Source organism: Helicoverpa armigera, chromosome 25 (genome assembly GCF_030705265.1).
Source record: "Helicoverpa armigera isolate CAAS_96S chromosome 25, ASM3070526v1, whole genome shotgun sequence".
Taxonomy (NCBI): Eukaryota; Metazoa; Arthropoda; class Insecta; order Lepidoptera; family Noctuidae; genus Helicoverpa; species Helicoverpa armigera.
The window spans coordinates 3,386,833-3,412,944 of record NC_087144.1 but is presented as its reverse complement, the minus strand read 5'-3'; the positions used below and the strand labels follow the sequence as shown (position 1 = coordinate 3,412,944).

General features: G+C 34.4%; 1 protein-coding gene across 1 annotated transcript in view; it reads right to left on the bottom strand.

Moving 5' to 3' along the window:
* The window catches only part of LOC110381758 (inactive dipeptidyl peptidase 10), a 171,296-nt gene that overhangs the window by 71,917 nt on the left and 73,267 nt on the right, over window positions 1-26,112 (bottom strand). The window contains exon 3 of the mRNA XM_064041442.1: window positions 17,449-17,662. Within this exon, the coding sequence (XP_063897512.1) occupies window positions 17,449-17,662 (214 nt within the window). The remainder of the gene's footprint in view (window positions 1-17,448; window positions 17,663-26,112) is intronic.

Here is a 26,112-nt window from a genome sequence, read left to right as displayed (position 1 = left end):
AGCTTTAGTTTTCAAAAAGCTGTGAATATCGAATTTAGTGGTGTGTCTATGTCATTTCTAATTATCCAAAAGGAAAATATCCTAATTTATAATTTCAAATAAGCTACAAAACCGACATTTTGATGACCTAAAAGATCATTTAGACGAATATTACATAAAAAAATATTACTCTTTCCTCGAAGTCCTCATTTTCCTTTAAAATTGCCATGCCTTATTTTTATACTCATAAAAGAGACACGTGCCAGACATTTGTCTGAGAACACGCCATATTGTATTCCTTGTATTTCTTCAAAACTAACAATAATAGCAAGATTAATCTTTCTATCAGAAATCTCGTAGCAGAGTGCTACGCTCGTAGCGCTACGCCGTAGCAATATTGCTACGGCTCTCACCACTTGTCTGTTGACAAAGCCTTAGATAAATAGAAAATTGTAGTATCAAAGTATGTGTTATGATGATATAAATTCTTCTTTGATATGAAAAGTAGATAGCATATGATACGATAGCATGTATTATAATTTAGGAAATAATTATTTTTAGAACCTAAGAAACACGCAGATGACTATTTCAAAATAATACTGAACCAAGATTGTCTTTGACTAATTATTTTGTAAATACATATGTGAAATGTATTAATAACACCAAAAGAAAGAAATATAAACATTTCATGATACCTACATTGTTTTTACCTAAGTATCTAATATACAAAACAGTCCATTACACTAATGTATATTTTATCCTATACTACCACTATACCTGCAGTAAATCTTATCAACAGAACATATAACTCTGCGGGTAGTCGGAGAGTTTTTAATGCAAGAGTGTGAAGCCACGTAAGTCGGCCACGATGTCCGTAATAAATTTTATTCTTGACTTCTCCTACAGTTGTAAAATTAGAAACCTAAGATGTAGAGGGTATGGAAGAGCCAATTGTAAGTCAATTTTTTTTGTAACTTGCCAATGTTTTAAACGAGAGAATTGTTATAAAAACTAACGTTCGTATAAAAAACTATGTTATGATATGAGTTTACTCTCATAGAATATACTAATGTAACCAGCGTTAGAGTTCCTCGTTCATTTACAAAATGCATCCTTCTCAGCTGTCTTTCAAAAGAGCACCACAATTCAAAATGTTATGATTCGATTCGTCTTCCATAACCATACTATAAGAAAAAAACTAAGTACATAATGTATACTTTACATAAAAGGCTCTCCAATCACAGCTTATTTTTCGTAAAACCAAACCTTACCACGTCCTACTTTTCTACAAAACTACGCTCTAAAAATCACAAGACACATCCAGTACTGTAACTCTTGACGTCCGAAGTAATACCGACTGCGGTTTTATTGACAATCACTGCCGATATTGGTTTCTACGGCTCGTGCGACAGAACTTTCTAGCAAGAAAGAACCTTAATTAAAATGTAGGTTTGTAGGTGCACCTTCGGTAATGAGAAGAAATGGAGTTGAAGAATTGTTTGAAAATCTGGAAGAATGTATGAAATTGGAGATTTGTGAGAAACTTGTGGTATTGCGTGCTATGAAAGAAGAAATACTGAATTTGACGAAGGGTTTATAAAATTGCAGAATTTTATGAAACCTGTGGTATTTCGTGAGAAAAATTCGCTGTTCATGAAGTTCTGTTCTGCCACAAATGGAAGACAAATTGTTATTGTTAGTTAAATATCACTTTAAGTAACAACAAAATAGTGGTTGTTATAGAAATGTAGGTAGGTATCTAAGTAGTTGGGGTCTCCTTGTTCTTTAGGACCTGAACAACGATTGATGCAGCGCACATCGTAATCTTAATATAACACTTAAATATATATTAAGTTTTAGTTACAATTTTATAATATGTAATGTAAGGACGTTAAAGAAAAGATGTTTATTATTCGATAATACGTTTAATACTGCCCTATAATTATTCAGTACATTCCATATATTAGACTTAGCACTACATCACAGTAACGACAGTTAGAAGAATATGTTCAGACTAAAATCACACCAATCCATCGCGATAAAACTTTGTAACAACTCTTTCGAACAATCCCGTAATCTCACCATAGAGACTTTACATTCCTGCATATTTGTGCTTCAAAAATACACTATATATACGTAACAAAGCTAACGAGAGAAGAATTACAGAACCAGCTTTACTAGAATCGTAGCTATCAGCTCTCAATTCCAGCAGAGTCGGTCAATTTAATCACCGGCCCGTTTTTAGGTCACAACTGACGAACAAACACCTTTTATGTACATAGGTCATACTGCACTTGATGCGTACGCTTTTTGACTTTATTTTCTTTTGATAGTTTTGTCTGCTTGGATAGTCGTGGTGGCATGGATAGTTGTTAAAGAACCAATTTCTCGAGTATGAGTGCGTGGGTCCGATTCCAGGTCATTCAAGTACCAATGCAACTTTTCTAAGTAAATCTTGGACACCAATGACTGTGTTTCGGAGGGCACGTTAAGCTGTAAGTCGCGGCTGTCATCCTCCAACATTTTGAGGAAACCTGGATTTTAAAGTCTGAGTTTGAAGAGGCCTTAAAGACTATAAAAGGTTGTTTATGATGGGCTTGTGTTTAAACACCACCCAAAAAAGTACCTATTTTACTACCAAAAAAATTCTAAACGGTTACCAAAATGGATAAATGGTCACCAAATAACGTTTCCAAAAATATTATTACATAAAACCATTATTTCGTATTATTGACTACTATAAAAATATATGGACGCCTTTAAAATACACTTTAGACCAAATATTATATATAGTCACTACTTAGATGTTACCAATTATGTAATACCATGACTCCTAATTTGGTCATTTTTGTTAGACTAAAAAAGCTAACGATCGCTAGAATATTTCCCAAATACCAATTAATATACTAAGGTTCCCAAACGTACGTCGCTTATTTATTGTTATATGAATTTGGGTGTAACTCAGTGCGTTTAAAATGTAAGCACGCAACATGCAGCAAGCATGGCTTCTGTCACGGCTCCGGCGCTGCGGGGCTCCGGCGGTCCCATGCGAGCTTATCGTCGCAGATGGTTTTGAAGCGTGAAAACCACCTGCGCCTCAGCTCGCAGGCCGCCTCGCCCCTCTGCGCCTACGCGGTTTTGAATTGCACTCTAGGGGTAGGGCAGACAAGACTACGTGGAGTCGGTTTTGCAGCGATTCGTTTTCGTCACTAACTTTGATTTTTGGTAGTAATATTAATCTTTGAGTTGGATAGAATTTGGTGACCATTAATCCATTTTGGGAACCAAAAATAATATTTGTGCGAGATTTGCGATTTTTCTGATGTTATTTTATTTTTTTTGGATCATAATATTATATACTTTAGTGCCCTTTTAATAAAGTCAATTAATTTTTTTTGGAGTTGTTTATTTTATTTGGTGCCTCAGCTTAGAGTCTTAAAAATATTTTTGGTTACCGCCCAAATTATACCCTTTATGATGCTGATTTTAATTGGCTTGTGTTTAAACACCACCCAAAAAAGTACCTATTTTACTACCAAAAAAATTCTAAACGGTTACCAAAATGGATAAATGGTCACCAAATAACGTTTCCAAAAATATTATTACATAAAACCATTATTTCGTATTATTGACTACTATAAAAATATATGGACGCCTTTAAAATACACTTTAGACCAAATATTATATATAGTCACTACTTAGATGTTACCAATTATGTAATACCATGACTCCTAATTTGGTCATTTTTGTTAGACTAAAAAAGCTAACGATCGCTAGAATATTTCCCAAATACCAATTAATATACTAAGGTTCCCAAACGTACGTCGCTTATTTATTGTTATATGAATTTGGGTGTAACTCAGTGCGTTTAAAATGTAAGCACGCAACATGCAGCAAGCATGGCTTCTGTCACGGCTCCGGCGCTGCGGGGCTCCGGCGGTCCCATGCGAGCTTATCGTCGCAGATGGTTTTGAAGCGTGAAAACCACCTGCGCCTCAGCTCGCAGGCCGCCTCGCCCCTCTGCGCCTACGCGGTTTTGAATTGCACTCTAGGGGTAGGGCAGACAAGACTACGTGGAGTCGGTTTTGCAGCGATTCGTTTTCGTCACTAACTTTGATTTTTGGTAGTAATATTAATCTTTGAGTTGGATAGAATTTGGTGACCATTAATCCATTTTGGGAACCAAAAATAATATTTGTGCGAGATTTGCGATTTTTCTGATGTTATTTTATTTTTTTTGGATCATAATATTATATACTTTAGTGCCCTTTTAATAAAGTCAATTAATTTTTTTTGGAGTTGTTTATTTTATTTGGTGCCTCAGCTTAGAGTCTTAAAAATATTTTTGGTTACCGCCCAAATTATACCCTTTATGATGCTGATTTTAATTGGCTTGTGTTTAAACACCACCCAAAAAAGTACCTATTTTACTACCAAAAAAAATCTAAACGGTTACCAAAATGGATAAACGGTCACCAAATAACGTTTCCAAAAATATTATTTAATAAAACCATTTTTTCGTATTATTGACTACTAAAAAAATATATGGACGCGTATAAAATACACTTTAGACCAAATATTATATATTGTCACTACTTAGATGTTACCAATTATGTAATACCATGACTCCTAATTTGGTCATTTTTGTTAGACTAAAAAAGCTAACGATCGCTAGAATATTTCCCAAATACCAATTAATATACTGGGGTTCCCAAACGTACGTCGCTTAATTATTGTTATATGAATTTGTGTGTAACTCAGTACGCTTAAAAAACGCACCGCAGCTTCGGCTTGCTGGCCAGCCCCGCCGCCCAGCCTCAGCCGCGGCGGCGAGCCTTAAAACTACCTGCGCCTCAGCTCGCAGGCCGCCTCGCCCCTCCGCGCCTACGCGGTTTTGAATTGCACTCTAGGGTTAGGGCAGACAAGACTACGTGGAGTCGGTTTTGCAGCGATTCGTTTTCGTCACTAACTTTTTGGTAGTAATATTAATCTTTTAGTTGGATAGAATTTGGTGACCATTAATCCATTTTGGGAACCAAAAATAATATTTGTGCGAGATTTGCGATATTTCTGATGTTATTTTATTTTTTTTGGATCGTAATATTATATACTTTAGTGCCCTTTTAATAAAGTCAATTTATTTTTTTTGGAGTTGTTTATTTTATTTGGTGCCTCAGCTTAGAGTCTTAAAAATATTTTTGGTGACCGCCTAAATTATACCCATTTTAATTTACAAAGATTTTTAAGAGGGTTTAATAATATCGCAATTAAGGACAATTCAATTATTAACCTGACAAATTAAGGTACTAGTTTAAGCATTATTTGACAAAACAATATTAAAACACAAAATTACTAAAAATACACGTCTAAAAAAATCAAGCAATTAACTAAATTATTTTTACTAGTACCATAAAGCGACACACTCTAACTAACACACTCACACACTTCAACATCACACGTACACTCGCGGCAACAAAATTCAGGCCCGTTTTAACTCAGTAATTTCTCTCTTGACCTTGTTTCTCAAACCGGTCCGGTACAGCACAAAAGTTCAGCTTAATGCTAAGTGTTGCGAATTACATGCACGGATGTGTACGTGTGTGCTTCTCAAAAGAATTTTAAATAAAACGTACATATGCGTTTTTATAGGGGAGTAGTTGGAGTTTAAAATACCGGTCTTAAATGTGAGTTTAAAGTACTGTTTTTTTTGGGGAACTGTTTAATGAATAGTTGTGTGTTTGGCTTTTTAACAGAATGCAACTGTGTCGGTGTTTCACAATGTGGAACTATATCACTACGCTAGGAAAGTTGAAAACATGCCGTAATTTTCTGTCATAATACCTACTCTAATACAGAGCTATAGGTATACTTAATAATAATTTGATTATTCAATTGATAACTGCATCACTAGCCGAGGAAAGCTGAAAACTAGCCGTATTTTTTTTTATAATCCCTACACTAATACAGAGTTTATTGAGCATGGCTATGCTCAATAAGTATCTTGACTATTCAATTGATTGCCAAAAATGGTGAGCAGAGATGACGAGAACCGAGATGCAACGCTATGGTAAATAGCTGGTTGGCAAGTAGTAGTATTTTATTCCATTTTTAGTTTTATAACGCTCAGAAAATTTCAGCTAAAATGAGAATCGAACCTAAGTTACGTAGGAGAACAGCTAATTGCTCCCATATTCTGTCAATGGTACCTCAATATTAATAACCTACTTAAGATCAAAGTATAATACATAAAAGCGTTCGTCTAGCAAAGTCAAACCACTTGAAACAACCTGCTAACACTCAAAAAGAATTCTGAGTATTTTTCAAGCATTTCAGAGGTTTCAAAAAACTCTTACAAAGTTCTGTAACTGTTTGCAAACACATTTACATTTAATTTGGAATGTTCTAAAAACACTCGTCATCACTCAGCGCAAGATTTTATCAAAAAATCTTTGTTCGTTTGTTATTTGCTTAAAATAAGTTCTGTTATTTCATTGAAAGCCACTTGATAATATTTCAGAAAAGTCCCTGAAGTATGACTATTGAAGTATGATAACTAGAAAAAGTATTTCTACTCGCAAGTACTACCTATTCTGTTATAAAGCTATTGAAGTGCTAAACGCGCTAATTTCGGGATTTACAAGACAGATATAGAATATCCTTTAAAGTTAGATAACCCATTTATCGAAGAAGGCTTATGTACGCTACTTTTATATTCTAATCTATATCCTATAGAATTGTATCGATCATGGTCAGGGTTGGACTCATAGCGTTGAGTGCCGATTGTTTAGAAATATGTTGTAAAAGTGTAAAAATCGCGAAATATTAAAAACCTTGATTACTACTTACAGCCAAACTTAACCAAAAACCTCAACATTGTTTACTGCTGAAAAACAGTAAAAACGAAATACGTAGCAAATTAAGTTCGCTTTATGTTCGGCTGTTTCCAAACGTTTACAACCTTTGCCTGCTCGGAAATCCGCAGACGTAAATGTCTAATAAATAAACATTTCATTTGTTCATTATATGCGAAGAAATACAGGTTGGGTTATTAATATTGAAAAATCTGAAAGATTGTTTGTATGTATGGATTTTTGTTCCTCTTTCACGCAAAAACTTCTGGAGCGATTTTGATGAAACTTGATAGAAGTGTAGCTGTATATCAGAATAACTTAATGCTACTTGTTATCTATGTGAAACTATGAGTTTCCTCGAGACGAAGGTAGTGTAATAATATTTTTAACATGATTGGTTTATTCGATTATTATTATAAAACGTTGGTAATTTATTAATAGTCATTATTAACCGATACCTACATTAAAAGTACAAGACAAACCTTCCTCTTGAAACACTCTATCTGATAAAAAAAACAGCACGCGTTGCGCAGTTTTGAAGATTTAAGCGTACAAAGAAACATGCGGACAGAAAAAGCGACTTTGTTTTATACTATGTAGTGATTACAATGTTCAATAATTTTGGCTTTGTTCAAAAAATATGACCTACTTGCATTTCCGACTTTATTTCTGTTAATATACCTCTTATATCCTATGTGCTCATCCAGCATTCAAATGGTATGTTGTAAATATGTATCAATTTGTGAAGTGACACGTTAAATATTTACTATCTTACACGACAAGGCTTCGGAAATACCCTTGTTACTTTACACTGATGTGACGTTTATTTTCGAAATGAAGATCAGTTATTTTACGAATACTTACTTACTGAAATACATTTGTTCAATTGCCGTAGATACATCATAGTAAACTAATTAAAATCCCGTGGAAACTACTTTTTGCTCCTAGATAAAAAGTACCTAATCTATATCCTTTCTCGATAAATTAGTTCAGGGGTTCCTGAGTTAAACGCATTAAAATAAACAAGTTTTTGAAATAAGTAAGTATAGAATAAGTAGTTTTTGTATGCAAAGACTATAGCGGTTATTTCATGACTCTAGTGCATGTCAAAAATTTCAAAATATTTCATTCCCAGAACCCTGTGATAACAACCAAAAAATAAATGTAAAACAATAGATCTTAAACAACGTACAAAAGGGAATTTAATACATAATAACGACTGTCATCTGTCAACGTGGCTAATTTCTACGTCAGTACAACATTATTTTTATTTTAGACCGCCATTCCACTGATATTAGAGGCAGTTCCGTTTATTAGCCTTTTTTATGGTATTATTTTTTTTCATTTCGATGAATGGTGTTGAAAGGCACTCTTACCTAGGGTTGCCCGGGTAACTGAGTTGAGGAGATCAGATAGGCAGTCGCTCCTGGTAAAGCACTGGTACTCAGCTGCATCAGATGTGACTGGAAGCCAACCCCAACATAGTTGGAAAGGCTAGGCGGATGATGATGATGATAAAGTGTACTTATTATTGCAGAAATATAGATTTTTCAAGTAACTAAGATATTTATAAATAATATTGTAGTTTTAGAAATATTTATTTTCTTGTATTTTATGATTTTTTTATTAACTTAAGGCTTGTAAATGACGCGTGTATCGTTACACGAGCAGCAAAAGGGAGACAGAAGAGCATTATCTTGCTAAAACACGTGTAAACTAATTCTCTTTTCATCATATTATAATAAGCCTCGATATTAATTAACTAAAAGGTTCTTATGATTTTAGTCAAAGTAAGCCGCTAGAATAAACTAATTGTTGGAGAGAAGTAGAATAAGGGTGATGAAAATAGCTTTTTAAATAGATAAATGATATTTTCAAAGTAAATAAGTCAGATATCGAAACGATTTTTTTTACATGACTTTGACATATATACTAATATAATTTAGATGGAAGAGTTATTTTGTTTGTTTGTCCTAAAGGCTCCGAAACTACTGAACCCATTTGGATAATTCTTTCAATGTTGGAAAGCTACGCTCTTCCCGAGTAACAAAGACTATCTTTTATCCCGGTACGGTTAGTAGTTCCCACACACAGTAAACCGCGGGAAATCGGCAAGTATTAAATATGTTATGTAAAAATGAATAATTTTCAGCTTAACCGTAATCCGTAATTATGAACTTCTAGTACGAAAGAGTATAAAATGTAAACACACTCTTAATATTTTAATCGCACTTATACGCGCGCAAACGCGACCCCTTCTGACCTAAATCGTACGAACGTGCGCAAACACGCCTTATTACCATAATACATAAAGATGTACTTGCTAAAAAAAACTCCTAACTTTTTTGTTTGTGTCAAGATTTGTTTTAATTAATCTGTGGACGTTATTTTGTTGATTTGAAGTTTTTTTTTATAGGTATAGGAGTAAGACTAGAGATTGTGTGTGTAGGTTTAGTCGAAATAGGGAAATTAATAAATAAAGGTTTTATTTATTACTGTACAAAAAATATTTTGTACACTAAAATGTTGTTCAAGGTTGTCCATCATAGTTGCGGCCTTTTTAGTTAGTTTTCGTTTAAGTTAGTTTTTATTAAATTGTTTTAAGCTGGTCATTTTATTGTAAAAAGTTTCACTTTTTTAAAATTCCCAAATTATTTTATATATTTTTTTGATAGTGGTATAGTCCATCGTGCAGTTTTGATAAAAATTATGACTTTAAAATCATCGCGTTTTCAGTACATTTGAGAACGTCAAAGCGGTCAAGGATTAAAATGCAAAAAGACATTGGACAACGATATTTGACCACCCTAAGATACACATACTTACCTACCATTGTAGCAAAAATAACCCACAAAATTATTCAAAACAACACAAAATTCTTCGCTCAATTTATTTGAACTACACTAAATAATTCACGCGGTCCGTTTTCTATGTGTAGCCACCGGCTTTCAAATGGAAGCCGGGCTTTCGAAATAAAGTTGCAGTCCTATTGTTTTCTGTGCAGTATGAATGCGCTTATTCAACCAACTGAATAGAATTGAACGTTTGACTGTAATTGTTTTACAAGTCTTTGTGTGAAATTAATATTATATTGGTCGTGTTTTTCGCTGTGTGAAAATATTTAACGAACTGGAAGTGGGGTAGAAAATTTGCAGTGAATTGGGTTTGAAATTGAGTTGATACTACAAAGGGTAATTTGGCTTAAATATGATCATATGATTGTACATAAATATGATTGTATGCTGTTTCCCGTGGATATTTCTTTCCGCATCCTGATAATGAGTGAGCTCGAAACTACACCATTTAAATCGGCTCAGTCAGTAGTTTTGGCATAAAAGCCGGACAAACAGATAGACAGACAGTAAGTATTTGGTACCGTTTCCGCGATTTCAACTGTGTGCAGTGGACACTACTCCCGTACCTGAATAAAATATTGCCTTTCCCACAAATAACGTGACTATCTTTTGATAAAACCTATCAAATACAGTTGCAGTATTTTCAGAGTTCACATCAAAATCACATCAAAACCAACTATACCTCTTAACCATATTACTACAATTTACAGAACATGTACGTACACACGATCAAAATTATCGATTCTCTTAATAAACGAGCACTTTTATTTGTCACACTTTTGCCCTATTATCACGAACGCCAAGCGCATACCACTAGACATTTTAATTAAACAACTCGGCCTTGAACGTTAGTGTCTGTCAAAAGGCCGAAAGTGAGCCTAGACTAGACAAAAGCTATTTCAGGTTGAGACACAGATGTCAAGCTGGGTCAAGGTTGCAGCTTCAATTTGGTCTGAAAGCTGATCGTTTGAAGTGTAGGTTTCAATTGACTGGGTGTCAATCTCGTAAGTGAGATGTAGTGTCAGATGTAAGTAAAATAGGCAAATGTATGTTTGTAGCTGATTTTTTTGTGGATTTTCTTGCATTTTGTGGTACATACTTAACTGGCATAACATCATGTACTGGTAGTCTTTTAGATGGTTGAAGATCTATAAAAAAGATATGACGTAAAAATACATAAGTAGCTGGTTAGTAAAAAAATCGTGATATGAGCTTATTTTTTTCTGATCATGACTAAGTATCGAAAGTTTCATTTAACTCAAAATGATATTATTTTACTTTCAGTAATAATGATCCCGGCCAAAGCTCCCGAGTGTACCCATATACCATAGGATATACCATAGAATACATATATGACATGTGTGTATGTATATGTACTTATTGTCGCAACATACAAAAGGCTGTGCTTAATCATGTTGTCGACCCGTAGGCCCGGTGTTGTCACAAAAAGCAATTTATCATTTTGATTATGTAAAAGTGAATTTCAATATTTGTTTCATCGTCATTTTATTATTATTTTTTATTCACAGTTTTTAAACACTTTTAAATTGAAACTACATAACTGATTTGTCTCACTTTGTACGCGCGTTCTGTCAAGTAAATGACATTTTCTTTTTAGTTACAGCGTGACTACTTCTCCGCAAACGGATAAATAATAAGTAGCTTCTAATGTTATTTTGGTATGGTTTATAATATTAATTAACTAACTGCCAATTTTCTTTGTCTTTGTATCAGTATTATTCATTAAATGTTTTACAAGATACATACCAGGACTGCATCTTTCTTAGGAGTACAATAAAAAATCTACTGCGTGTTGTTTTCCCGCACAGCTACACTAGTGTTGATATAAATAATGTACAAAGTCATTATGAGATCCTGGTACCGGCGGGGCATGATTAAAGGTTTCATTTCCATACAACCACAAAATGGAAGGGGAAAACTTTATTAAAAGTGAGAGAATTGTAGTGTAATGAACTCATTTTGTTTACTATTAAATATACATTGGCTGTGTTTATTTAATTTTGTCGTTTTAAGGTTCTTTATCTCAAAAAGAAAAAAAGAAACCCCTATAAGATCCTTTTCATTTTCCCATTCATACTAATTCGTAAGCCCGGATTTCATCTTAAAGTTTTTCGTAATTGTATTTGCATTTTTGACTGTAAAAGGATTCAAATTAAGTACCTGCCTAACTCACTTTACGGATAATTCACTTAAAACAGCTGTTATTCTTTCATTAATTCACTTCACAGGTTGCAAAAAACCAGTTGATTTATTCGTACGTAACTTCGGAAACCATTAGTGTTCGTAAACAAAAAAGAGAAAAAGTGGATCCTTTTAAAAAAGAACCGATCGGCGGATCCTATGAATAAATATTCGGAATTCGAATTTGCTAGGCATAAGTCGAATGGTAGTTGGCAATCGAGCTTTTCTTTTGTTTGCAATACATATATACCGACATATTGGTTGCTTATTCGGTATCTAACTGTCGACAATAATTATTTAGAGACTAATGGCCGTCTATATAAAATTATGTCAAAATACCATATATCTCAGATTTCATTCGGAGAAATATTAGCTACTTCATTTAAAAAATATGTAAAGCGCCAAAAAATATTCCATAATTAAATTCATTAATCAAAAATTCCAAGCACCTCACAATGAATCTTCGTACAACTGAACTACTACATTCAACTACAAAAGGTGCACAAAGAAAATAATTAAAAACATAAATAAAAAAGTTCGCAACAGACTAAAGAAATAGCACGAGACTCGACACTCCTTTGTACTTAAAGTTGGCGCGCACCTATTGTACCTATTACGAAGTTTTTGCAATTACATTAGCATGAATAAGCGCCGTAATTACTAACTTTACCTTGATGGTGCTTCGTGAATGTGGAATTGCTTGTATTGTGTTTGGTTTGTATTGTCTACTTGTAGGTATAATTAATTTGTATAGATTGTTTTAGCTGCCTTAATGATTATTCATCAGTGTTAACGCCTACATGCTAGTCTGCCCACGACTTAGTCTGTGTACGGGTAGAGTTGTGACACCAACCTATTTTCCTAATTTTCGATCATTATGTCACTTTTTTACGAAAATGTATGTACGTACTAGGAAGAAAATTTTAGGTACCTACCCAAAAAACAAAGTGATAAATACCTGAACATAATAAATTCCTTGAAAATTTCACGTGAGCCATTAGTGTGCCAAGATGAATGGTCCAAATTACCGGAGCGATACATTACCAAATTACTGATGTTCATAAATCATACGTACCAGGGCAGCATGGACGCAAGGTGATTAAAGTTAGTTATAAATGTTCAGAATTTCATACAGGTGCGTAGTGAGCAATGTGAGGATAAAGTCTGATTTTGAATTTAAACTATTTAAATTGGAATGTTACCCTTCGTGAAATATGTAAAGTCATGTTAAAAGAGATAAAAGATAAAAGATCATTTATTTTGTTAAAACATGGGTACATATGTTTACAAAACATAGGTATTGTTAAACATGAGGTGTTAAAATTAGGTAGGATAGAGCCATACATGTTTTGCCTGTAATTGGCGTACAAAATTTTTTTTACATAACTACATACTAACATACAGGCAGGTACATATTATGTAGGTAGCTAATATCAAAGCGAAATGTCACAATAGTTAGGCATCATTAAGGTATTCATTAACTGTATAAAAACATTTCGTAATCAGGAACTCTTTTAATTTTAATTTAAATTTATTTAATGGTAGCTCCTTTATACATTTAGGTATTTTGTTATATAAAACAGGCGCTAGGCAGAATATGCTCTTATGCATCAGTGCAGTGTTGCATGGCACAATGCATACTTTGCTTTGTTTAATGCAGTACCGTGGGTTTTAGGATTTTGGCATAATTTATATGGAAGCGCAGATCAATGGAAAGTATGGAAATCGGTAGTCACAAGAAAATGCGAAAGATTAATAAATCAATCTTGTCCATATAAACGTGAAATTATCCCTACAAATTGAGAACCTCCTCCTTTTTGGGAAGTCGGTTAATACGAAGTGATTTCTCGCTACAAATCTCAAAGTACTAGGACAACATATAGTAAAGAAGATATACAAAAACATACATATATTTATTGGCTTTAAATGATTGAGCATAGAGGTAATCATTGACCAGTGACCGCACGGCTCTCGCTACACTGGAATTCGATGGGCGAACCCGCGGTATGCAATTGATCACGGTCTAGTGGTTAACCAGTGGAATCTATGTGCGAATGGGTAAATTATTTAATTGGTAAATAATGTACGTATGTAAACAAACATATATCTTTATAATCTTTAAACTCTTTTGACCCATTCAATACCAAGAGTGCTGTGGTTCGTAGGCAACTAAATCACGATTTTTTCAAAATTTAACTTTGTAGTATGTAACTATAATTTTAATACCTCATAGACCAGCTGATTACCTAGCTTTAAGCGTGTTATTCCATTATTATCCGTGAAAACCTATAATTGGCTTTCTGTTTCTTTATATATGTCTACAACATTGTTTTGTATAGCCGTTGGTTTTCCAATAAGTTAATAAATAAATAAATAGCATATGTTTTGAGAGTGCATGTAATAGCATGTGTATGTTTAATACTATTTCATTTCATTGTGCACAAACGACTGAATGGATTTTGACGATAATTTGGTTTATATACCTGTATAACACATAGGATATTTTATCCATATGCGGGAAGTAGTTTCCTCAGTATGGCAATAGCTGGCGGAAGCTACAAATAAATACTGCAAATGTGTCATAACCATTAATATGCCATTGATATTTTCATGAAACTTGATTATTTATTGAAACTAATTAAACGAGTTCTTGGTAATGATGCAATTATATTGAAGTTTCTAGGTAAATGAGAGAATTAACTACCATCAAGCAGTCTAGACTTAATCCAGACTCAAGGTAACACGATATTCTATACCTATATATTCCATCAATTACTTTATGACCGTTCCTAGAAATGTTTCGAATACCCAATCAATATAAAGAAAAATTGGTATCGACTTCTAATTTCAGTCATTAAACATTGATATAAAGAGGAGTTTGGATGATTTTAAGTAGTAGTAGGTACTTCTTAAGATGAGTTTAAATCTCTTACTTAACTGTTCTATAATTTTTTTTTAGAGAGAGTGCAGAATAAAATGTTTGCTTATATTTTCATAAAACTGTTACAGCCTTTTTATCGTCTCACTGCTGGGCACAGGCCTCCTCTCACACGGAGAAGGATTGAGCATTAATTTTCATAAAAACCTGGATAAATTTATTTGTAAATAAATTAAGACAATATCATAGTCTATCTATATAAAGTTCTTCAAACCAACAATTTAGAACAAACCGTTATATTTCTCAATATTTCAAATCAAGCCACAGCAACAGAATTGTGACAATTTCCTATTTTCATGCAAAGCTGAAGGATTGAACACCAATACTTCCGTATAATAAAATGACGTTTCAGGAAAATTGAAAAGGGATTTACAATATTTCACAGTATGTCTGCAAGATTGTGTTGCTGATGTGATTTGCATGGCCTTAAGACCTTATTGTAATATACATAATGCCAAATGACATTGAAGCGTTGGTAGACCAATGAGGAACAGATTGAAGGAATTAAGCTGATCTTGAAAAGCCAGTTTATAGATATTGATTTCTGACACTTACGCGAATATTAGACATTTAAATAAAACTACTTTTACGGAGTCTGCCCGTGACCATGGATGCTGTAAAGGATCCGAAACGTCGGGATTAAATAATATAATATAACCGCGATAAAATCCGTAAAAGTAGTTTTATTTAAATGCCAGTTTATAGATGTTTTTGGCTTGAAGATATATTTATAACTTGCTTCTCGTGGGAACCTCTTTACGCACCCGGACAATAAGTTACTTTAACCATCCTTGGTAAATGTGCTGAGTATCTATCACTGAAATAATTAGTCAAATCACTTCAGTTTATTTGTAAAATATCTTAAATCTAAGTGGTTAAGTACATTAATCTCTTAACATACATTAGATACCAATGCAATATAAAAACTAGATCTGCCACACGAATTCACGATTTTAGCACACTTACAAAAAAGTACGAAAATTTTCACCTTCGCTTCGTCCTAACACTAAAGTCCACTTAAAACTTGCCTGCGGTACTTGCAAGTGTGGCGTGGTACTAAGTAGTTCGTGGCACTCTTTGATCATTGAACAAAACGGAACCCCCAGGAGCACACCTTTCTAAGTTAAAAAACTGCCAACATACTGACGGAGACAAAGCAACTTAACATAGAATATCACATCGCGTTACACACGCTTATGATAAACGGACAATTATAAGATTCACAAGCATAAAATTAAAGCATACCTAGCATACAGACATAATTTTTACAGCACATCAACCTACTTCAACCTGTCAAATTACTTCAATCGATTTTTAATCTTACCACAATAGTGGAAGGTTATTGTTTGATTAGTAAATTTTGACAGATTCGGGTACGTTGACCTGCTGGCTTCTGTACACACATACAAATAATATAAAAAGCGCTGCTATTCATACTTTTGGCATTGAATGGCGTCTCCAGTTAGTTAAATTATCTAAGTTAGCACTAGACTAGTTTAGTGAAGGTACTAGGGCACTATGAACGTATGGAGCTTCTGTGTCGGACGCTCTCACGTTGGATACTTTCGCCATCTTGAAAATACGATGTGAGGATTTGACGCTAAGTATTTTCTGCAAAGATTTGCGGTAGCGACTGTGGAGTTGGTACTTTTAAAGAAAGTTGGTGAAATATGTTCAGTATTTGAGCGGTGTAATGTATTATTGAGTTCTTAAAGGGTCTATGTGGCTTTTCAGTTTAAGAAGGCATGAATTTAGCGCAGACTTTCTTTAAGGCGAGTAAGCAGTTTTGTTTTGAGACCCGAACAGTAAAAAAGTTAGTGATTATTCACTATGGGAGCCCCACTACCATGATAACCAGATTAAATGGTTGCTATAATATAATAACAGCTTAAAGTTACTCATAATGATTACGAATCCTTATTTAGTCATTGCTGAATCAGGCCTCAAGAGACACAAAACAACAAAAATGATTTATAACTAATTGAATATTAATACAAAGTTGTTAATTAAATTTTATTCGAGATCCCGCCTTCCATGCTGATATCCGTTAATATGAAATTATTCATTTCATTTCGTGAGCATAAATATTTATCAGTGAAACCGTTCATTAATTAATTCGTTGAAAAACTCTGTTGGTTCGTGAAAATTATATCCGATGCGAAAGTTGGAAAAATGCTGAAAAGTTTGTTTTTGTTTTGTGATATGGGTTTGACTAGGTACCGGTTTTCGTCTTTTGAAGAATCCAAAAAAAATAATAATTTCATTCAGTACAGGTAAAGGTATGAAAAGTTATATCAATGGGTAAGATAATAATAAAGATTTGATTTTACCATCGTAAGGAATCTTCACATAGATTTCATATGCGTAACAAAACGAGTATTCTGACTACTCAGAAATTCACATAAACCCGATCTATACTAAAAGTTACCCAACCTACATGTTTTAGTATAAACAACAGAAAGAAATTCTAAACCATACTCTCCCACTGCGTACTTAGGGCTTCACCTACATTAAAAACATCCTAGGATTTAAAAGGCGACCTCCTCCATACGCTACTCCTAGCTCACCAAAATTCCCAAAAATAAAAGCCAATCTACTGCAAAGACCTTAAAATCTCACTCACCAGAAATCCAAGTCCCATTCCACCGCACCGGCGTCAGCTCCTCAGTCAATAAGTCCTGGATCCTCAACCGCCGGCCCTTCACCCTGGGTCCCTCATCAGGCGGAGTCAGTAGCACTACTGATGTCACGATCAGCGCTAGGACTGCCACTATGACCAGCAGTGCAATGAGGATGCCACGCCAGTTGCGTTGGTTCGGACCCCCGACGACCAGCTTCTGGAAACAATTTGGACATGTTTAGGTGCGTTTCGGGAGATTTAAAGATGTTTTGATCTATTGTGTGCTTAATACTATTATAATATATATATATAGTTTAGATATATATAGTTAGATATTATAATATATAGTTTTTTTATACATATACTAACAATGTTTTGTACAATATAATATGTATGTTAGTCTTTAAGGTATTTATCTATGGGCCTTTGATGCCTGATAATAAAGATGATTTGATTTGATAATAATATCTTAAACTGAAGAGTATATTTGTTTAACGAGCTAATCTCAGGAACTACCAGTTCAAGCAAGAGTACTTATAAAAGTTAATTATATTGAGTACCAGTTGGAAACTACATGGATTGGTGGTCTCGTAAGATCAAAACGGGCAAGTATATCGATGATTTAACAGTTACAAAGACTGGTTTAAATGCGTATTCAAATTGTTATACCGTAATATATATCTTCCATAAAATAAAATTATGCCCATATATTACTAAAATTATAAAATAATTACCAACAAATTTCATCGTACATTCGTATAATAAACAGGAAACTATTAAGAAATCAGTCAACAACTACACACAACAAAACGTTTATCGACAAAAAAAGAACGAAAAAAATACCCACAGACTGCCATCGATAAGGCTCTAAACGTCATGGCATTCATTGATATCGCGGAAAGGGGTTTTCATATCGTATGATGGATTAACACTGGACAGAACGATCAATGGGACAGCGGAACGATTTATGGCCACCATGAAACGTTCAAAGGTTTAAAAGAGGTTGGTTTAAGAAGTTTGGGGTATGTAGTGACCCCTTTTGACTTATAGGTTGTAGAACTAGGGTTTGATGGCATGGTGAATGATAGATGGTTATGCTGTTTTATTTGACAAAAATGATTTACAGGGAAACATGATTATTTCTTAAGAAGAAATCATTTTGAGAAAGCATTTAGTTACCTCCCCATTTGATTCTACTAAAAGAACATTATTGTAACATAAAGGCTCATCTACCAGGGCAACATAAAAGAAAGGAGCTATTTACATAAACTATCTATCATCATTACCATATCTCTGCAGCACAAAGATCGTCCATCCATTAATTAAATTAAATAATAATACCCTCACATTGCAGGATATGAGCCGCGGTACCGTTTTCCCGCCAAAATGTCGGCCATTACAGCGGGTTAGTGTTGTAGCAACGATAACCATTTCGTAGGGAGGTGCTTATTTTGTTTTATATGGACCGCCCATAGACAATTTGTTTCACGGAACGTTACTTTTTAAAGGCTATCTTGGCTAGCTCACCTGATAAGTGGAGACGATAAAATAAGATGCTTTTTTATTTAGAGAATGAATACAAATGGGGGCCATTCTGGTTAAATAAAATTAGAGGGTTTTCGTTTATTTGGTTGTGATTGCTAATGACGAGTGGAAGGGCTTAGCTAAAAATGAACGATGTTTTTTTTTTGCTTAAATTTTTCTGTCTTCAGTTAGAGATTAGAACTTCAATAGCAACTATATGAGGTGGAGGGAATATCTGGTTTTACCAGACTATAAGCTTTTGTGGAAACGCAGGTCACACTCAAAACCAGTAGTATTTTCCAAGGCACGAAGAAAGACGCAAATAGCACGGTCACCCATCCATACGCTAAAGTTGATATAACAGTCTTCAAGGCTTAGGTCTAAGGTCGAAAAAACAAAATGCCGGGGCTGCGGGTTGTTCAAAAGAGATACCGCGGCCCTGGTACATAAAAGGCCCACGACGGAACACGACGGTTTTTAGTCAGTAAGAGTCTAACACTCCCTCGTCGCTGCCACAGCGGGAGGGGTCATTTGATGATTTTTGACGTCGTTAAAACAAAAGTCGAAAAAACAACTGTTCCTTTCAAAACTTTTCATGAAAATTCATAGTACTCAGTTGTTTAAAGAAACACTGTCGCTTATGTTGTAGGTGATCTTACTTAACCACAAGTTCTTTCACGTCCAGTACTAAAACACTACGATCCAGTTTATTTGCCAATCTGTCTGATACCTGTACTTAATTACAGACCTCGTAACGTAAGAGTTAAGACCTAACGTAGGTTTTATGTCTCGTATAAACTTCATGTTAAGTTAAAGTATGTTAGGGATTGTAAGAGTGACTACGTACTGATCTGGTTTGAAGAGAATTGGCTCTCGTTATGGTCAGTTTTAGACAACTTCTAAAATAAAAAAAAAAATCCGAAGAATTGAGGGCCTCCTCCAAATTATAGTCAAAGCCATGACTCAATTTAAATACTTACAACTTTGCTATCTTGGTCACCATCTATGAACATGCCGCTTTATTTTTGGCGGTATATTGCAAATGCAAAGATATCAAAATGAAGCGTATGGCTATCCAAATTTTCAGTTGCAGTTGTTGTGATTCGGGCGCTGATATGCAACCAATCGTCCTGTTCCTAATTGAAACTTAGAAACCAGTCATTAAAATTGTGCGTTATAATAATATGGATCAATTTTATCTCCGTATTAGACTTTATTTTGAATACTGATGCAGCGCTGCTAAAGTGTAAATATCTCCAAGAATTTAATGCTTGACACAAGCATCACAGTTGCAATCCGAAGCGCTAAAACTCCTGTATAATACTTTAATCTTTTCAATTAAACTTGTTAAAGGTTCTTGGGATTAAACCGCGTAATCTGGAGATCGCGAGAAGATTGAGTGTCTTACAACTTGATTCTTTATTTCTTCTCTCTTGAGTTAAGTTTATTAGGTTCGTTCGTTTTAAATTGAGAGCAGTCGATCGGTTTTTGTTTTTCTTCTTTCTTTTTAGGTGTGAATTGGCATTGTATATTGTAGGTAGCTGTTAAAGCTATCTATCTAAATTCTAAAGATATGTTTTAAAATCGAGCTGCCGATTGCAACTGCCGACTGCACGTGTCGCGGCTGCATAAAAACGGGCGCAGCTGCCCTACTGGTTTGTATGTATTTTTGGCACATAATTTAGGTACATAATTTTATTTTATCTCGAAGTTTCGGCAGCATGTGATATCCACCGATTTCACGCAGTCGCTGCAAGTACGGTCAGAACACGGTGGACATGACGAAACCTTGTATTCCTTGTAGAATTTCTCAAAATCAGGAATATTTTAAGGTCATCAATCACTTGTCAAAATATAGAAAAGATAGGTCAAAATATACTTTCAGTTATTTTCCTCGGAAAATTCCTAATGCATCGCTTTTTAAAGGCCAATAATAATTGAGGAAGGAAAAATATTAATACCTCTAAGTGATTTGAGGAAAACAATTAGCGATCTGAATATTCTATTAAGCCTCAGAAGTACCATCTTCAGGAAGTTTCCCAAGGAGGAATGCTTGAAAGTTAAGCTAAGTACCGATCTAGAATCTAGACGGAAGCTTTAAATGTGCTTATCTGAGGAACCACGAACATCCCAAGCTCTGAACATCATTAGTCGGCGCGTCATAATGCTACATGAACCAGGATGCAGTTTGGAAAAAAAATCTTCTAATGACTGTTTTACATAATGGGTCGTGATGTGCCTTTTAAAGTGAGTTTTTTGGGAGAAGTAGAGAATTATTTTTTTCATTTTCTTTTTCATTAGTCACTTAGGTGAGGACCATTTATCCCATGAGGACCATTAAGTTACTAACTTTATCTGCTTCAGGTTGTGATTTTAAAAACAAAAACATTTGTTTTTCTCGCAGAGTTGCTACCTAATTGCTACCTTCCAGCATTAAATTTTGGACCACATCGATTTCGCGGATAAGCTAAGTAACGATCTAGACGGAAGCTTTAACTGTGCTTATCTGAGGCTCCAAGAACATCCCAAGCTCTGAACGTCATTAGACGGAGCGTCATAATAATGACGTCATGAGCTGTCGTTAGCTGGCTAGGCTACAAGAGTCAGGATGCAGTTTGAAAAAAATTGTGTAATGACTCGTTTACATAATGAGTTATGATGGCCCTTTTTGATGCAGTTTCTGGGAGGATAGAAAAAAGTATTTTTTGCAAAATTTTGGTTAAGAAATGATTTATTTATTACATAAGTAACATACCCACTTTATCTGCATCAGGTTGTGATCTTGGTAAAACCAAAACTGAAACTGCATTTTACTATCATTGTACCTTGTTCGTTTATTATGAGACTCCTTTGTATTGTCCGATTTATACTTTGGGAATATCATAAGTACTATATTTCTTTGCTAAGATTGTTCTGACGTCACAAAACTATGTAACGCATATGCGTTAGTATATACTTTTCTACTGCTTCTTCCATATGCCATGCATTTCTTGCTATATACACATGTGTTTTAAAGCTATATAAAGAATAGTTATCACTATTAAAGACATGGACAATCGGCTTTGCATTCATGACACGCTAAAAATAAAACAACACTTTTTCAAAATAGGTACAAAATCCCTTTTCCTACGAAATACGTACACTATCAACTACAGAAACCCGTTTCAAAAAGCCTAAGTAATCAGATCACCTACAAAACATTACGAAATCCAATCTTTTTGAGATTTGTACCAACACCGGGATTTGCATTATAATTGTAGGATTCAAAAGGCTTTATTGGGTTAGTGTAATTTGTGGTTTTGAGTTAATTAGATTTGTTTAAATAATATTTTTAGTTAAAAATTAATAGTTGATTAAGCTTTTTTATTCCACACAAACTTACATAATGTAAGTAAATATCATAAAATTTACGTACCTACACATCAATATGTCTTCAAGCGCTATTATTAATGACTGATGCCTGCAGATAGCTATAACCCGTCTGAAAATCTGCACTTTTTGAAGGTCAAATTTACAAAAGACTTCCTATGTGTTTTGGCTGGGAAGAAGAAGTGGTGTATATCTGTTGATTTCAATTACTAGAGAAAGAATTTTCCAATACAAATAATGTCAAATTGAAATCTTTCAAGAAAGAAGCAATTCAACAAATAGATAGTTTATTGAAATCCATCCTATATGGTTCTGATTTCAATCTCAACGTAAGACCAAAACTTTTCACTGAAGAATACTTTCCTATGATTAGTATGTATCGAATGTCCAGATATCATGGTATGCTTCAGTGTAATTACTGGTGTTGCATGCTTTGATGTATAACATTGTTGGTAGACCTAATAAATAAATAAATAAATATAAACTCACTTCTGACTACTTAGGTACTGATTTACAGAGCAGGTTTCATGATATGTGTGATAATACATTTTCATAATAGCCTAGTGATCCAAATTGAATTTCACAGAAAGCAATATAACTGGTATTTTGGTAATAAACTCCTGTATTTACACTCGCATATACAGCGTTGTATGTACATCTATGTAAGCCATAGGTAAGTCAATTTCCTAACATCGTATTACGCATATCGGATTTCAATAACCAGTGTCTCTATTAATTGGTAGCCAACATTAATAACCAACCGCTTTGATTGTGCTGCTAACCTAGTACCAGTAATACACTTTCAACTAAAAACATTGCTGAACTAATCAATTTCCAAAATAAGTTGTTGTAACCAGAATCATCATCATCATCATCTCAGCCATAGGACTTCCACTGCTGAACATAGGCCTCCCCCTTAGATCTCCACAGATACCTGTTGGAGGCGACCTGCATCCAGCGTCTTCCGGTAACCAGAATGCTTCCCAGCAATCTAGTCGTAGAGTTTAAGTTAAATTCATAAATATTCCATAATATGTATAATTATTAAAAGTAATTTAAAAAACAAATAACACGGAATATCTTATACATACTTATGTATGTAAGAAGGTACCTATATCTTTTTTTTTTTTTTTTTTATCGACGTAAAATCATCAAATGACCCCTCCCGCTGTGGGTTAGCAGCGGTGAGGGAGTGTCAGACTCTTACTGACTAAAATCGTCGTGTTCCGTCATAGGCCTTTTATGTACCAGGGCCGCGGTATCTCTTTCGAACAACCCGCAGCAAGGTACCTATATCTCTCTGCAGGTTAAATTAAAATAATAAAATATTGGACATAACAATATCTGTTAGCCAAGAAAGGAAGATTGCAGAAAACTGTCTACCCATATTAATATCAGCTTCGGGACACAAAAAGCTTCTTAAAAGCCCTCGGGCCCGGGGCAGTGACGAACACAATTTTACTCAAAAATATTTGCATTCAATTTAGAACTTAATTACATTCGACGTAATGCATAAAATTCTGTAACTCGAAATTAAATATGTATGATGTAGCTTGTAAAAGTTCGTGCGTAGACGTGCGAAGAAAAACGTGGACGACTTCGCACGTGCTGTGACGTCATCTAAAACACGATGAATGAAGATTTGAATTTGGAAAAAGAGCCCATTGATTAGATGTATTTTGTTTATTTAGTGCGCTGTAACTTTTAAATCTTAATTGAGATATTAGATAAAGTTTAAAAGAATCAATCTCCAGTTCATGACATTTTAATCCTACTTGTAGTATGTTACTATTTCACGCTAAAACTACTGGACTTAAAGAAACTTGACAGTCATAGAATCAAAATAGAATATATACCATACTCCTTTTTATTCTATCCTTTATGTGCAAAAAGTATATCCTCCAAGACGTAGTTCAAACCGCGTGCTGAAGCTAGTTTTCGAATACTTACGTGTAAAGCTTCAAAATCGTCTAACAAAAAAGCATCATACCACAATTCTAAAGGTATTCTAATTTGAAATCAATAAAAACGTCACGCCACTAACACTGGTATAAAATCCAGCGTGGTCACGTTCCTGTAATAACGGTTTTCAGCGCTATGTAATGATCGATTGCTTTTGACAGCGGGCGGGCACGTAGCGTGGTCGCACGTACCCCCAGATACCTAACCCACGTGCTTAAGCGTTTACAGGGTTAGTAGCACAGTACGAACGTCAGAAGGCGCAATAAGTGCCAGCAGTTTGAAAATGGAACTTTCGTTTTTTTGGAGGAAAGAGCTCCTACAGAGTATGAGCTCCTGGTATCAAGAAAAATAATTAGGTATTTTTTTAGTTGCCATTTGGAATTTAATAATTTCCCAGTTTATAGGATTAATTCCAATGCATCTTTAGTTACAAGTTGATTCAGATTTAAATGGAATTCAATTGCACGTACCCCCAGATAACTTACCTGCTCACGTACCTAAGCGTGCACAGGGTTAGTGGCACAGTACGAACGTCAAGGCGCAATAAGTGCTACCAATTTGAAAAGGGTACTTACTTTTTTTGTTGGCAAAGACCTTCTTCAGAGTATCAGATCCTGGTATTAATTAAAATAATTGCTTTTATTTTTTTAGTTACTATTTGGAATTTAATAATTTCCTAGTTTTCGCTGGTTCCACTTTGTTACACAAAAGTCATTCTAAATCATTTTTGTCGTTTCATTATAGTAAATACTTACCTGTCTACCAATTAATTGCATTTTCTTCTACTAGTTTACCTGTCTTGTAGTAGGGTAGTAGTCATACCTATATGAAGCAGGACCACCGGGCAATACATTGAAGGATAATAGCTGGTAATCTGTTACGTGGATCTAGGCTCAAAGAGACTGATGAGATTGCGACGTCTGAAATATGTACCTCGAACGCTATGAATAGATACGATGAAATATTTGCTAAGGGCGCGTGAAGGATGATCTTATTTGTGAATATTTTTGGGTACAATAGAACTTCACAATTCATATTTTATTACCTATTACAACAAAAACAAATTAAATATTGCATAGTTTGAATATATTCATTGACCTGACAAGCGCGAATTTCGAATCTAGAACGATCTGCATAATAAAAATCCATTTAAATATGGAACCGTGCAGTTCTACATTTGAATTGATTTCACGGAACAATGAACAATCTAATAAATAATTAATACCTTGAATAATAAATAGATGCATGAGTAAATTGAGTTTATCAATTAGAAGTGAGGACGTGGACATCAAAGAGTGAGGATTATTTATTTGGCCGTTTATAAACTAATATCTGATATCTACATTCAAGCTAATATTTTAAGGGTTCATGAAGACAAAAGCCTATTCCAATAGTCCGTCAAATACATCAGATGTCATGTAACCCAATCTATTCCAATCACGTAGGCAGGGTCGACCGGCGATTATCTCGCAAATTGTTCGAACACGATTACATAGGTACTAGGACTACAGAGAGGCAAGGAGATTGAGATCAGTCAGTGAAATGTGTAGGATAGAAGATGTGACAAGTTGGATGGCTATGGGATACGTGACACTTTAGGGTGCACATATTTTAGTATTCATGAGCCCCTTAAAATGTCACGATCGATGTCAACTGATCTGTAAGGTAAAGCTTCAGGAAATGGAATACCATTAAGGTTTCAAAAACAGTGAGAACAGTTTCAACGTTGCTATTTCATTATACCTATCTTGATTGGACTTTGCGACCGTTGAGGATGGTCCTAGTTTGCATAATCAGGATATATCCATAACA